Source organism: Gadus chalcogrammus, chromosome 5 (genome assembly GCF_026213295.1).
Source record: "Gadus chalcogrammus isolate NIFS_2021 chromosome 5, NIFS_Gcha_1.0, whole genome shotgun sequence".
Lineage (NCBI taxonomy): Eukaryota > Metazoa > Chordata > Actinopteri > Gadiformes > Gadidae > Gadus > Gadus chalcogrammus.
Genome location: NC_079416.1, coordinates 20,663,273 through 20,677,328, shown reverse-complemented (window position 1 = coordinate 20,677,328; position 14,056 = coordinate 20,663,273). Strand labels below are relative to the sequence as shown.

Here is a 14,056-nt window from a genome sequence, read left to right as displayed (position 1 = left end):
GCAGGTGGGTACAGTTTGAAGGGAGGGGCTCTTATTGTGAAGCACTGGGTGGCAGGGGAGGACGATTTTCACGCAGGGTGGTGCAGTTTGAAGTGAGGGGGCTCTTATTGTGAAGCCCTCTTAAGCCAGGGTGGAAGGTTCAATTATTAACATTGCCAAGTGGATTGGTTCCTGGAGAGCCGAGTTGTGTTGCCCAAGGGCTCTTGAGCAGGATTAGGTGTGTGTGTGTGGGGGGGGGGGGGGGGGGTCTGTTCTCCTTGTGTGAGAACAGATCAATTCTCACAAGGAGTTTATCAGCATTCAATAATAATTTAATGGGGAAGTGTTGACCTAATTAAATACTAGAGGTCCATCGATTAAACAGCAGATCCTGGAAAGCAGACTTTGGTAGCTGGGACACAAGAGGCTCATGGGAAATGGAGTCCTCCCATGAAAGTGCTCAGGATGGTCGCTAGGACAACCAGGTCCCCCTTCATCTGAAGAACAGTTAATTACGGCGAGAAATTAAGTACAAAAGCGCTGTGCTTGACTTGCCTTTCGGTAAACTCTTCAGTAGGATCAAAGTCAACGATTACACTGGAATATTTAAATGCAGGATTCATCACGTCTGTGCAAATTCCTCAGGGCATTTCCATCCCTCATCGACGCATGAAGTCTAATGTCTCATTCATAACCACATATGAAAACTTATTTTTAAATATTTGTTTCAGCGAGATGTGGATTTCCCATCAGGGTCTAATGAAGACTTTAATTATGAAATTGTCTTCGTTATTAAGAGTGTTTTTGTGTGTCTTAAGACTTCGACAGGACTGAAGTATATGATGAATTCAATTTCTACCCTCATTTCACCCAGATGTATCAAAGCAATAATCAGGGAATCATAACTCTCGAATGGGGATTCATTTATTTTTTGTTTCAACAGAAACAGAAGACTGAATAACATCCTTTTTTAAACCGAACATTGATGCAGAACGATTGAACAGATTAATTTTTTTACTTGAATTTGCAATGCCTTATTAGTGAAAATAAAAAGAGCCCAACGTCTTTCGACCAGATTTAGAATCAAGAAATGCTGCCATCTGGTGGTCAACAAGTCACAGCAGCCAAAAGTAGGTTACAAAATATTTCTCAAAACAATAGGGGCGAACGTATCTTTGATGTTAATACATTTGAGTGGCATTATAGCAAACCCTGTATACAAAGGAATAAGGCTCCTACACAGATTTTACAACCAATGCAGTTCTCCTTTAAATTAAGTATGCGTTTTATTTTCTCAACTGAACATATGGCTTTTGGGAAAGTTTGAACCAAAAGTGAGGTAAGTTTAAAACAAAAACACTTCACAAAAATGCCAGAACACAAATTTGAACCTTAAAGACCGTCTGAATTTGTTAAATGAAGATGAATAAAAAGTTCTTAAATAAAAACAGAAACCATAAATAAAACATGTTGGCCAAAAACACTCCCAAATGAGCCGTCCGACTCCCCTTGATGCTAAGCGATGATCAGGGTCCGAGCTTGTCCCGGTCGATGTGCTTGTGTTCCGGGATGTGCTTGAAGATGCAGCCTACCGTCTTGGTGCAGCCGTTTGTTCTCCAGAAGAAGCACTCCTTCAGGTTCCTGTTGGGGAACAACGGAAGCCCTTTAGGAACCAGCCCTCCACCAGTAACCCCCCCCCAGTACCCCCAGTACCACCAGTACCACCACCACTACGCTGCCAGGCACAGAGCGGGAAAGTCTTTGTTTTCGACTGTTTGATCCCCAACTTAAAAAAAGGCCCGGGGTTCGATCCCCGACCCAAAAGTCCTGGGTTGGGTCCCCAATGTCCGCAGACTAACCCCTATCCCCTCCTCGCTAAAGCTTCTGCTACGTTAGTCAACGGTAGGGATCACTGGTCATCGTGAGTCAAAGACACGGGGCCGCTCGGCCTCCTGGTCTTCCGATGCATGGAAGTTTGCTAGCGGTGTAGCGTGAACCGCTGGAATCAGACGGCGGCCCTTAAGGGACGTTTCATGCAAACCGTTTTGAAACGAGAAATAAAAAATAAAAAAAGTATTACAAACATCTCGCCTTACGTTTGCAGAACATGTCTACCGGCTTAATCTTAACGACAGACGGGAAGCCTGTCTGACTGCATGTCCAACACATGGTATGAGTGAGTGAGTGAGTGAGTGAGTGAGTGAGTGAGTGAGTGAGTGAGTGAGTGAGTGAGTGAGTGAGTGAGTGAGTACCTAGAAGCAGGGCTTGGTGAGTGAGTGAATGAGTGCGTACTTAGAAGCAGGAAGTGGATAGCCATCTTGGCCGTTCATCTCATTGAGAAATCTGTTTGGATAACGGACAGCCAGAGGAGTTCCTTCAACCACTAAACCCTGAAGAGAGACAGACAGACAGGACTGGTTAATACAGACAGACAGACCGGGCTGGTTCATACAGACAGACAGACCGGGCTGGTTCATACAGACAGACAGACAGACTGATAGCTGGTTCATGCATACAGACAGACAGCTGGTTCATACAGACAGACAGGGCTGGTTCATGCATACAGACAGACAGCTGGTTCATACAGACAGACAGGGCTGGTTCATGCAGACAGACAGACAGACAGGGCTGGTTCAGACAGACAGACAGACAGCTGGTTCATACAGACAGACAGACTGACAGCTGGTCCATACAGACAGACGGACAGCTGGTACATGCAGACAGCTGGGTTGGTTCATCCAGACAGACAGCTGGTCCATACAGACAGACAGACAGCTGGTTCATGCAGACAGACAGACAGCTGGTTCATGCAGACAACTGGGTTGGTTCATGCAGACAGACAGACAGCTGGTACATGCAGACAGCTGGGTTGGTTCATGCAGACAGACAGACAGCTGGTACATGCAGACAACTGGGTTGGTTCATCCAGACAGACAGAACGGTGCTGATGCAGTGGTGCCATGTGACAGCCAGCCAGTCTTCACATGGTGACGTCACAGTTCGTCACCGTTGGGGGACAGAGGGGAACAGGTGTTCAACATCAAGTGTGTGAGGGCTCTCACATCCATGAGCTGAATGGCGCGGTCACAGTCCTCCATCCGGGTGTAGTTGATGAAGGCACACTGCTGCTCCACCAGCATCTTAACGCTGGTCACATGCCCCGCCCTGGGAGACAGAACAGGGAGTGGGAGTGTTGGACAGTGAGTGAGTGAATGAGTACCTGTTGAAGAGTGAATGAGGGACTGTTGAAGAGAGAGTGAGTGAATGAGAGAGTGAGTGAGTGACTGTTGAAGAGTGAGTGAGTGACTGTAGAAGAGTGAGTGAGTGACTGTTGAAGAGTGAGTGTGTGAATGAGGACCTGTTGGTGAGTGAGTGACTGTTGAAGAGTGAGTGAGTGACTGTTGATGAATGAGTGAGTGACTGTTGAAGAGTGAGTGAGTGACTGAGGACCTGTTGAAGAGTGAGTGAGTGACTGTTGAAGAGTGAGTGAGTGACTGTAGAAGAGTGAGTGAGTGACTGTTGAAGAGTGAGTGAGTGACTGTTGAAGAGTGAGTGAGTGACTGTAGAAGAGTGAGTGAGTGACTGTTGAAGAGTGAGTGTGTGAATGAGGACCTGTTGGTGAGTGAGTGAGTGACTGTTGAAGAGTGAGTGAGTGACTGTTGAAGAGTGAGTGTGTGAATGAGGACCTGTTGGTGAGTGAGTGACTGTTGAGTGAGTGAGTGACTGTTGAGGGTGAGTGAGTGACTGTTGAAGAGTGAGTGAGTGACTGTTGATGAGTGAGTGAGTGACTGTTGAAGAGTTAGTGAGTGAGTGAGTACCTGTTGGTGGGTGAGTGAGTGAGTGAGTGAGTGAGTGAGTGAGTGAGTGAGTGAGTGAGTGAGTGAGTGAGTGAGTGAGTGAGTGAGTGAGTACCTGTTGAAGAGGTTGTGTAGCGCTGGTATTGTGAGGGTGGGTGCCATGGAGCCCACCCACACCGAGTACATCTCCCTGTGGAGACAACAGGACCAACACTTAGAGATCCACCCGTCAAACCAGTAACCCCTCCCATCACACATTACAACCACTCCCCGCAAACCAGTGCCTCCTCCCAGCACACTACACAGACCACTCCCAGCATTCCGTCAGCACCATTAAACCAGAGTAGAACCTCCAGCACCTACACTACACATTACAACTTTGATTATGTAATTTCAACAATTTACAGAATAAAAAGCAAAGAAGTAGCATTCGAGGAACACCTCAAAATAAAAACGCATCCACTGAAAAGGCGACTTATTAGCCAACATGTTGCTTAAGCAGTAAAGTGAACTGGGACCAAAACACAAGTGTCTCCTCACCATTTGGGGGCGTTCCTGACGGGGGCGTCGGTGACGGGTTTAAGAGGCGCCGCGTTCCGCCTCCTCGCCTGATGAGGCCGACTACGCCCCAAAACCGTCCACCCCTCGTCCTCCTCTCCCCGCTCCTCCTCGTCCTCCTCCTCTTCCACCTCCTCCTCCTCCTCCTCCACCAGCTGGGTCTTAGTGTCCCTGCAGCACCCCTCCTCTGGAGGACGAGAACAGAGTTCAGGTCTCCTGGGGTCTGGATGGGCGCGTGAGGTAGGAGAGCCTCTTTTTGGTTTGAGCGGCATCAAATCTGTGACTTGAGTGAATGTGTGACTGAGTGGGTGCATGAATGCGTGACTGATTATGTGAGTGAGTGTGCGACGGGGTGAGTTAGTGGGGTTGCGATGATGTTGAGAGTGCCAATGTGTGCGACTGTCAGGCACAGTGAGTGAGTGAGTGAGTGAGTGAGTGAGTGAGTGAGTGAGTGAGTGAGTGAGTGAGTGAGTGAGTGAGTGAGCGAGTGAGTGCTCCCAGTCTGCTACCTGGCTCCGCTCCTCCTATGAACAGTGCCTCCAGAGCCTCCTCCAGGGTGCCGTGTTCCTTTAGCGCCTCGCACGCCTCCGCCCAGGAGAACCCCATTTCCTGGAGGAACACGCGGCGTTAGAACACGCTCTGGAACCCCCGGCCGCGTTCCAATCGTAACTCCCGACTCGCCCCCATCGCTGGACCCCACTGTTCAATTGTGTGGTCAGCAGCTCGCGGTGAACATTGGTGAACCAGCGATAGGAAGGACGGCGTGGTTTTGGAACGCACCCCCTGAAGGCATGCCCTGGCCTTCGAGAAGCCGTTGCCCTAACGGACACTGCCCCCTAGTGGTGCACCCCTTCCATTCACTCAATCGTTCATTCATTCTTTCATTGGTTGGTGTCGGAATTTGAGGTCCACATAAGGTTTAAAGTCGGGTTTGGGTGGCGTTTACCTTTAGGTGTAAGGTCCGTCGTTTATGTGTAGGTTTCCATCAGGTGTAAAGTCTGTAACTGTGTTGGAGTTTACAATTAAGTGTAGTCTGTGAATCATTTGGAGTTTACCATTAAGTGTAAAGACTGTAACTGTGGTGGATTTTACGATTAAGTGTAAAGTATATAACTGTGGTGGAGTTTACGCTTAAGTGTAAAGTCTAATTGTGGTGGCGTTTACCATTAAGTGTAAAGTCTAATTGTGGTGGCGTTTACCATCAAGTGTAAAGTCTAATTGTGGTGGCGTTTACCATTAAGTGTAGAGTCTAATTGTGGTGGCGTTTACCATTAAGTGTAAAGTCTAATTGTGGTGGCGTTTACCATTAAGTGTAAACTCTGGGCTCTCTTCAGCTCGCTTGCAGCTTCAACAGAAGAGCTTTCTTGCCGCAGGATGTTTTTATACGTCAAGGAGGCTTGGTAGTAGCGCTGGAGGGAGACGGAGAGAGAGAGGAAGAGGGGTTAGCAGACGGGGGTAGGAATACACACCCCACCACAGAGACTGGTTTACGGACGGGCGTGGTAAAGATTAGGCCCCAATGACAGCCTGCTGGTTCCTGTCAATCACCCCCCCAGACGAAAGGATCTGGGTTCGATCCCCAACGTCCTCAGACTAGCAGCTGTATGCACCGTTGACGAGGATGACCCCTGACCCCTACCTGCTCCTGAATGACGTCATGAATTCACTTTTAAGTCGCTTTGGATGAAAGAATCTGCTTCACTAGCTGCTAAAGTGTGGGCTCACCTCAAAACCACAGAGGGGGGGGGCTCACCTTGAGAGCACTGAAGGAGGGGGGGGGGGGGGGGGGGGCAACTTGGGAGCACTGAAGGAGGGGGGGGGGGGCACACCTTGAGACCACAAGGGGGGGGGGGGGGACACCTTGAGAGCACTGAAGGAGGAGGGGGTTAGGGGGGCTCACCTTGAGACCACAGAGGGGGGGGGGGGGGCTCACCTTGAGACCACAGAGGGCCTTCCCCTGTCTGAAGTGGCCCTTGATCCAACCGGGCTCCAGGGACAGCGCCACCTCAGAGTCCTGCAGGGCCGACTCGTACTGCTGGAGCCGCTCGTAGCAGAACGAGCGGTTACCAAATAACCTGCACACACACACACACACACACACACACACACACACACACACACACACACACACACACACACACACACACACACACACACACACACACACACACACACACACACACACACACACTTAATCTTACTTGTTCAGTTTCGCTGATTAGATGATCTAATGCAGCAGGTATGAAAACAGGTATCGAGGAGACACCTTTTTAGTGTCACGGGTTAGATTTGATCACGCCCATCTTCAGTCCCATCGTGTTGTGCTCTTTAGTTGATTGAGGAGTCTGTGAACTTACTTATATTCCTTGGGGTTGTATTTAATGGCCTCAGTAAAATATTCCAGCGCCTGCTCATACTGTCCGCAGGAGGCCAGGCGATGTCCACACGCTGGCCGCAGACGGGAGGGAAGCACGTCATAATGTAATCAGAACTCATAATGCTCTTCATTTCTGCTCAGTCACACCGCTGTGTGTCCACACGCAACCTTTCCACCAGCGTCCACAAGACAAGGCTCAACACTGCTGTGATAACGTGAAGGCTAAACCAAGCTTTATGTTGAAATGATAAAAAAAAAAAAAAAAAAAAAGGAACTTACCAGCTAGTTCTGCCGTTTTTTGTGAATAAACTTCTAGGGTGCCGTTCATATTCTCCTGAAAAACAGTCGGAGCAGGAACAGGTCAGGCAGTAATACAGGCAGCAATACAATGCATGATAGCAATAACACTTACAGTGTCTTAACATCAGTGCAAAGATTGTTAATTATTGATACTTATCAACCTTTGGGTGGTCAAGGTGTTTTGCCCGTTTAAAACGTCATGATGTCTGTCCATCATGGCACCCATTGCACTCCTGACCATCCCTGGAAGAAGGGATTCCCCACTATGCTATCGTTTGCTCTTCCTTGATCACCAAGGGGGTTTTATTTTGCCCTTTAGGGTGCTTGGGTTAGGGGTTATCGTAAACCGGGACCAGTGAAGACTTCAGACTATAGCTTTTTTCAAGGGCTCTGCCAATAACATTGACTGGTCACTGCATTGGAATGGCTGCGGACTGTTCCATTTTCAGGCGGCCCATAGTGACCCTCTGCTCTCCGTTTCAACATGTTCGACCGCCTGTCGCTCTGGGGGGGGGGGGGGGGGGGGGCACTTTCCAACGCAGTCTCCGTTATTCCACAGAGCCATCACCTTCCCAACACCTTACTTGCTCGTGCCCTCATGAAAGACGCACCGACACTTAGTTAACTCGCTGCGCAATCCACTTTTGAATCCACCTCTCTTAATCGCATCATGGCCCTGAAGCGATGCACCCAGAGTGCGGCCATGTTTGGAGTTCCAAACCATGGAGATAAACAACATGAGGCGTCGGTTCCCGCTCAAACGGTTCAGTCGGGGCGGGGGGGGAGGTGGCAAATGTGTCAGTTGGTACCTTCTTATCGGCACTGGCGTCTCTGGGGAGTGGAGGAGTCTGGGAGATAGCAGGAGACTCCACCCTGTCTGGCCGCCGCCTCTCCCTCGACGTAGTGTTCTTCGTCTTCTTCTTCCTCCTCACGCCTCCTTTCTTCTCCCCCGGCACCGGGGAGCGAGACTGCCCCCTGGGGGAGGGGCTTATAAAACTCTTTATGTCCGCAGCCTGATGGAACAGAGAGAGAACCGAGGCATTACAACATTAAAATCAAACGAAAACAGTGTGTTTGTGTATGTAGCTGTGTATGTTTCCATCCCCCTGATTTTATGCAAATTTTTGAAGTATCGAATCAGTAAACGGTGATGGAAACACCAAAATGTGCATAAAGATCCTCTAATTCGCAAAAAGGTTTATCCGCTCGCTTGAGGTGGTTTTTGAGAAATGCGAAAGAGTAAATGCGCAAAATGGGAGATGGACACAGACTTTTCGAAACAGCTGTGACGTAGCGAACATTGAACACGCAGGACTGACAACGTCCTTCCGGTTTCCGCATAACGACAAAGCAACCCTGCCGACATCAACTTGTAGTGTCAATGTATATATATTTTTTAAGCGTTTGTATACATAGACATCCTATATCATAGATAGGATGTCAATGTTTGCATATCCTTTAATTATACCGTGTCCATTAATCCCTGATATATGGACACCTACTAAGTAATTCCAGTCAAATTGTCTGTTCAGCCTTCAAAACGAGGGCTGGTACATTGTGGAAAATGCATTAAACTGTAATCAGAAAACGCGGTGATATGCTATAGACCCTGGAGTATCGTTGGTGTTACACGTAACAGGTGGTATAAAGGCTGCGACGAATTTCGAATTATAAATATGCACAATGTATCCTTTAAATACGTCCATGGAACAGATGGCCAATGTGAATAATAGATACGTGTGGACCGCTGAAGAGGTAAAACTTTTCCTTGCTCTCATCAAAGAAGAAAAAAACATTAGCTATTTTAGATGGAAAACTACACAATTCCACTTTATATCAGGACCTAAGAGAGGATGTTATCAAAAGGATACGACAAGGAACGCGTGTCGTTTTTCGCTCCAACCACTTGATGGAAACGCACCTAATTCTAATTTATTTTTCGCGAACTTTCGAAAGATTCGCATCACCTTTTAGATGGAAACGTGACTAGTGTGTGTGTGTGTCTGTGAGTGTGTGTAATACAAAAAAATTATCTGAGGGGATAATCTTTAAATGAAATCTGAAATAACCTAGGAATAAGGAAATGAGCTGACTGCGTCACAAACCAAAGTACACGTCAGCTCAGTCCCCTCAAATACTCCATAATAAGCCAGAGCTTCCTGTGAGGTATTTTCATGTGCTTTCACTAACAAATAGGAGCCTGGTTCTACCCACCTTCATTCGTTCTTCAGGTTCCTCACTACTCCTGGTGCTGTCCCCGTCTATGCTTTTATCTTCCGTTTCCGCGTCAACATCAGACTGCTCGGTTTTTATCTTACTTGTATTTTGAATAACATTTTCATCATTACCTCCTGAGGGTTGGTTCTGTTTCAATTCCTGTTAAAAAAAAATAAATAAAAATAAAATCATCTTTTGTGTCTTTTACTCAAAACAGACCAACACAACTTTAAAAGCGCATTGGACAGACCTTAGGCAATCTGGGATGATCCAACAGTCCTACCTTGGTAATACAGAACCCCTGGACGTTACGGAGACGTTCTACAGTATAGCACCTTACCCGCCCTGTGATGGAAGCTTCCATAAGGAGACTCAAACACGTGTATCTCCAAACTGCATCGCGTCAGCATCGCTTTGACTTTGAAAGCTTTACAGACACTTTTTTACGGTTGACTGCTACCGGACGAGTTTGTGTTCCCTTAGTAGCCAATCACACGCTTACAGATCTCCCGCCCGACCCCCGCATAGTGATTGGTCGAAACAAACAGGAAGCGATAGAGGAGCAGATTTAAGGTAGTCTGTACCCAAAGTCTGACAGACTAGAAACAAACTGAACATTGTTTACTTACACATCTCTCTTTATTCTTCTGCTCCTTCTCCAGACGTTTCTTCTCTTTTCGACGCTGACAGGAAGAGGTTGAAGGTAAGGTATGAATGAGGGGACAAAGGGAGGATAGTACCAGGAAGCTAGCAGCTTAAAAAAGGGCATTATCAACCCCCCACTCATCCTTAACTCACCAACTTCTTCAGTTTCTGTCTCTCTATCTTCGCCTTGCGTCGTTCCTCTCTCTCCTGCTCCTCCTTCGCGTGTTTGTCAGCCTCCTGGGAACACACACACACACACACACACACACACACACACACACACACACACACACACACACACACACACACACACACACACACACACACACACACACACACACACACACACACACACAGTGAGATGCTAAACTGCCTTTCGTTGCCTGAGAAGCAGAACTGCAACGACAATAAAGTAGAATCGAATCTAACATGAAGGCATAATAAAATGGTTATACTGCAGCTCTAGGCTGATAAGCTGTTCCGTTTGCTAAGCGTAGAGATTTCGCTGATTTAGACTTTAGGCTGTTTCTACAAAAATGTGAGTGTGAGACTAATGAGAAAAATGAAACTTAAGTCTTCTTCCATCACCTCTCTTATGACACAGTTGTGTGTCACTAAAGGGAGGGTGTGGACAATGACATGGCTCTGAATGGCCCATCCACGTCACACCTGGTGGTGAAACACCAGCTACAGCGCGACCAGGCTTTGATACTGTGATCTGGTGTGCTGCCATCTTGGATCTAAAACCACCAGCTGCGTGTTTAGCATTCAGTTCCTCCCTAACCCAGCTGGTGTTTGGATCCAAGATGGCAGCACGGTGAACAACACCCATGGCCATGATCAGAGAGCAAAGACAAGCCCCATACCTCTTGTGTGAGCAGCCTCAAACTGGGATGGGGAGGCAACGGACTAGAAGCGTTGCTTTGTGCGTCTTCATATTCATCGTCGTAGTCATCGTCGTCATCGTCGTCATCATCATCATAATCATCATAATCATCATGATCGGCACCATAATAATAATGTTGGTGGTTATCATGCACGTTTCTGTTCAGGTAGAGGTTCTGATGCAAAAGGCCAAAGATGGACTGCTGGATAAAACCTTGTTCTGAGGAGGGAAACAAAAATGTGTCATCATAGTTATTCGGACCATTCTGTATAATAGTGTTTAAACATCTTCGATGACAACATCCTACTTATTAACCGTTGAAGTTTGAGCCTGTATAAAATGGTGAGGTTTATGGTATGGTATCCCACCGCTATGATGGGAAAGTGGGTTCACTGGGTAAGACGATCACAAAGAAGCACTCACCGAATACCCCTCGTGTATAAGGATTGGGGAACGCGGTGTGAACCGTATTTCTTCTAATCACGTTGGTCAGCAAATCCTGAAAGGTAAAAAACAAACGGGGATGAGTCACCTGAAACGAAACCAGCCCATGCATTGTTTACTCCCCTTACAGCGGAAATACGTGCGTTTCTATTCCACTGAACTGAGAAGCCTTCCGAAAGTTTAGCACTCAGAAGGCTAAGCGCACCACGTCCTACGGGATAACGAAAAAGTCCATCTGGTTCTGCATGATCTCAGCTGTGGCTTAGATAAGTTGTCATGTTAGGTCCGTGGAGTTGTTAGTTTCGATTTCCCGGTGCGTAAACGGGCACAGCCAGTCCCGGGTTTAAATCGCCCGGGTTGGGATCGGACCACTCCGCCATCACACCAGGTGAAGTTTATTCCCAATGTGACGGTCCTCACCTGTCTGCGCGGCATCCTCGTGTCCTCCTTCACCCTGGCGACGCTGAGTCCGGCTGGGCAGGTGAAATGACATGGGGGTCCCATTAGGTTAGAGATCATGGTATCGGAGTCGACTCATTACTTATCTTTAGCAACGAGCTAGATGTACAAACACAACAATCTAGCCTGCCGGATGACCTGAATTCATGCCCGGGGACACATCAGGCGAGAGGAGGATGGAGCAACTTTGTTGTTCTCACCTGAGAAGATCTCCGGCTTGTTTTTCCTCGGCATGGAGGCGATGTTTAAGTTGCTTCGGTGTGTTTGTTTCCTGACTGACCACACTCCGTACTGGACTTCCCGTATTACAACCTGTGACGCTGCCGATGACGCGTCATCACCAGCCAATAACCCTCAGGAACGTAACGAAATCGAAACTTATTCATTTGAGGGAAACTGTGTTGTTGTGAGATAAAAGTCCTGCTGCTGATTTAATAATTAGTAGTTGCAACTTGCAACGATGGAATAGTTCAACATAAAGTCATGGGTGGCTGTGTCCTGTTTATTTATTAATCGAAGGCCAATTTATTAATTAAACGCACTGAGATTAAATAATAATAATAATAATAATACATTTAATTTAGAGGCGCCTTTCAAAACACCCAAGGTCACCTTACAGAGCATATAGTCATCATACATATTTAAAAAAAAAAAAACAAGACATTGTGGAAAAAATAAATAAATAAATAAATAAATAAATAAATAAACATAAGCAATAAGAAATAAATAAAACAAAAACAAGACAAAACAAAACAAAAAAAAACAATCAAAACAGTGATCAGTTAGACGTTGTGTGCGAGTTTGAACAGGTGAGTTTTGAGTTGTGACTTGAAGGTTGTAATGGTGTCTGACTGTTTTATGTGTGGGGGGAGGGAGTTCCAGAGCCTGGGTGCTGAACAGCTGAATGACCGGGCACCCATTGAAGTGAGTCGTGATGTGGGGATACATAGTAGTCCAGCAGAGGTTGAGCGGAGGGAGCGGGAGGGAGTGTATTCTTGGAGGAGGTCGCAGAGATAACTGGGGGCTAGGTTGTGGAGAGCTTTGTAGGTGAGGAGTAGGGTTTTGTATTGGATGCGGTAGTGTACTGGGAGCCAGTGAAGTTGAATGAGGACAGGGGTGATGTGGTCAGATGATTTGGTGCGGGTGATGATCCGGGCGGCTGAGTTCTGAATGATCTGCAGTCTGTTGATGAGTTTGGTGGGGAGTCCGGTGAGGAGGGCGTTGCAGTAGTCTATGCGTGATGTGACAAATGAGTGAACTAGGATTTCAGTGCTGGATTGGGTCAGTGATGGGCGGAGTCTGGCGATGTTGCGGAGGTGGAAGAATGCAGTCCGGGTGATGTTGTGAATATGGGGTGCGAATGAGAGGGTGTTGTCCAGGATGACGCCGAGGCTCTTGACTTTGGAGGAGAAGGGTACTGGGAATCCATCGATAATTATGAGTGGAGCTGGGGTGTGTTGTGATTTAGTGAGGGTGGATTTGGATCCGATGAGCAGGGCCTCGGTCTTGTTTCCATTGAGTTTCAGGAAGTTCCTGCTCAACCAGCTCCGGATCTCTTCCAGGCACGTGATGAGGGAAGTGGGGGGGATGGCAGCGGTGGGTTTGGTGGAGATGTAGACCTGTGTGTCGTCAGCGTAGCAGTGAAAATGGACCCCATGGTGACGGAGGAGTGTGCCCAGCGGGAGGAGGTAAGTGGTGAAGAGGAGTGGACCCAAGACTGACCCCTGGGGGACACCCAGTGAGACACCTGAACACCCAGACTTGTGGTTGCTTAGTTGAACAAATTGTTGACGGCCGGTGAGGTAGGATGTAAACCAGGAGAGTGCAGCACCAGTGATCCCAATACCAGCTAGGCGGTCCAGGAGCAGAGGGTGGGAGATGGTGTCGAATGCTGCGCTGAGATCGAGGAGGATGAGAATGGTGAGTAATCCAGAGTCGGCTGCAAGGAGGAGGTCGTTGGTGATTTTGACTAGGGCTGTTTCAGTGCTGTGTTTTGGACGGAAGCCAGATTGGAACGGTTCGTGGAGATTGTTAGTGTCGAGGTGGGACTGTAGTTGTGCGGCAACCACCCTTTCAAGTGTTTTGGAGATGAAAGGGAGATTGGAGATGGGCCGGTAATGGTTAAGGTCAGTTGGGTCAGCACCAGGTTTTTTCAGGATGGGAGTGATGGCAGCCAGCTTGAGAGTGGGGGGTACAGTACCAGTAGTGAGGGAGGAGTTAATTATGTTGGTGATCATGGGGGAGATGGACGGAAGACATGCTTTGACAAGGGAGGTGGGAAGAGGATCGAGCTGACAGGTGGTGGTTTTGGCTTTGCGGATGAGTTCTGAAACGGTCTGTTCTGTTACTAGGGTGAAGTCAGAGAGGGAGCTGATGAGAGGTTGGCCAGAGGTG

At 47.8% G+C, this 14,056-nt stretch overlaps 1 protein-coding gene across 2 annotated transcripts; it reads right to left on the bottom strand.

Moving 5' to 3' along the window:
• Window positions 1–848: 848 nt before the first annotated feature.
• si:dkey-33c12.4 (uncharacterized protein LOC560112 homolog) lies at window positions 849–12,009 on the bottom strand. 2 transcript variants are annotated; one of them, XM_056590826.1, is made up of 18 exons: window positions 11,863–12,009; window positions 11,624–11,676; window positions 11,183–11,258; window positions 10,740–10,978; window positions 10,027–10,110; window positions 9,858–9,911; window positions 9,226–9,387; window positions 7,821–8,024; window positions 6,991–7,045; window positions 6,692–6,782; window positions 6,268–6,409; window positions 5,639–5,743; window positions 4,844–4,943; window positions 4,317–4,521; window positions 3,892–3,966; window positions 3,042–3,144; window positions 2,272–2,369; window positions 849–1,620 (listed from the first exon to the last, which is right to left on the bottom strand). In XM_056590826.1, the coding sequence occupies exons 1-18, from the start codon at window positions 11,894–11,896 to the stop codon at window positions 1,506–1,508; spliced, it is 1,995 nt and encodes a 664-aa protein (XP_056446801.1). In that variant the 5' UTR covers window positions 11,897–12,009; the 3' UTR covers window positions 849–1,505. The 2 variants fall into 2 exon arrangements, with proteins under 2 accessions (XP_056446801.1, XP_056446802.1); XM_056590827.1 differs by having other exon boundaries at window positions 1,531–1,620; window positions 2,232–2,369; window positions 11,863–11,968.
• Between the last annotated feature and the right edge of the window lie 2,047 nt (window positions 12,010–14,056).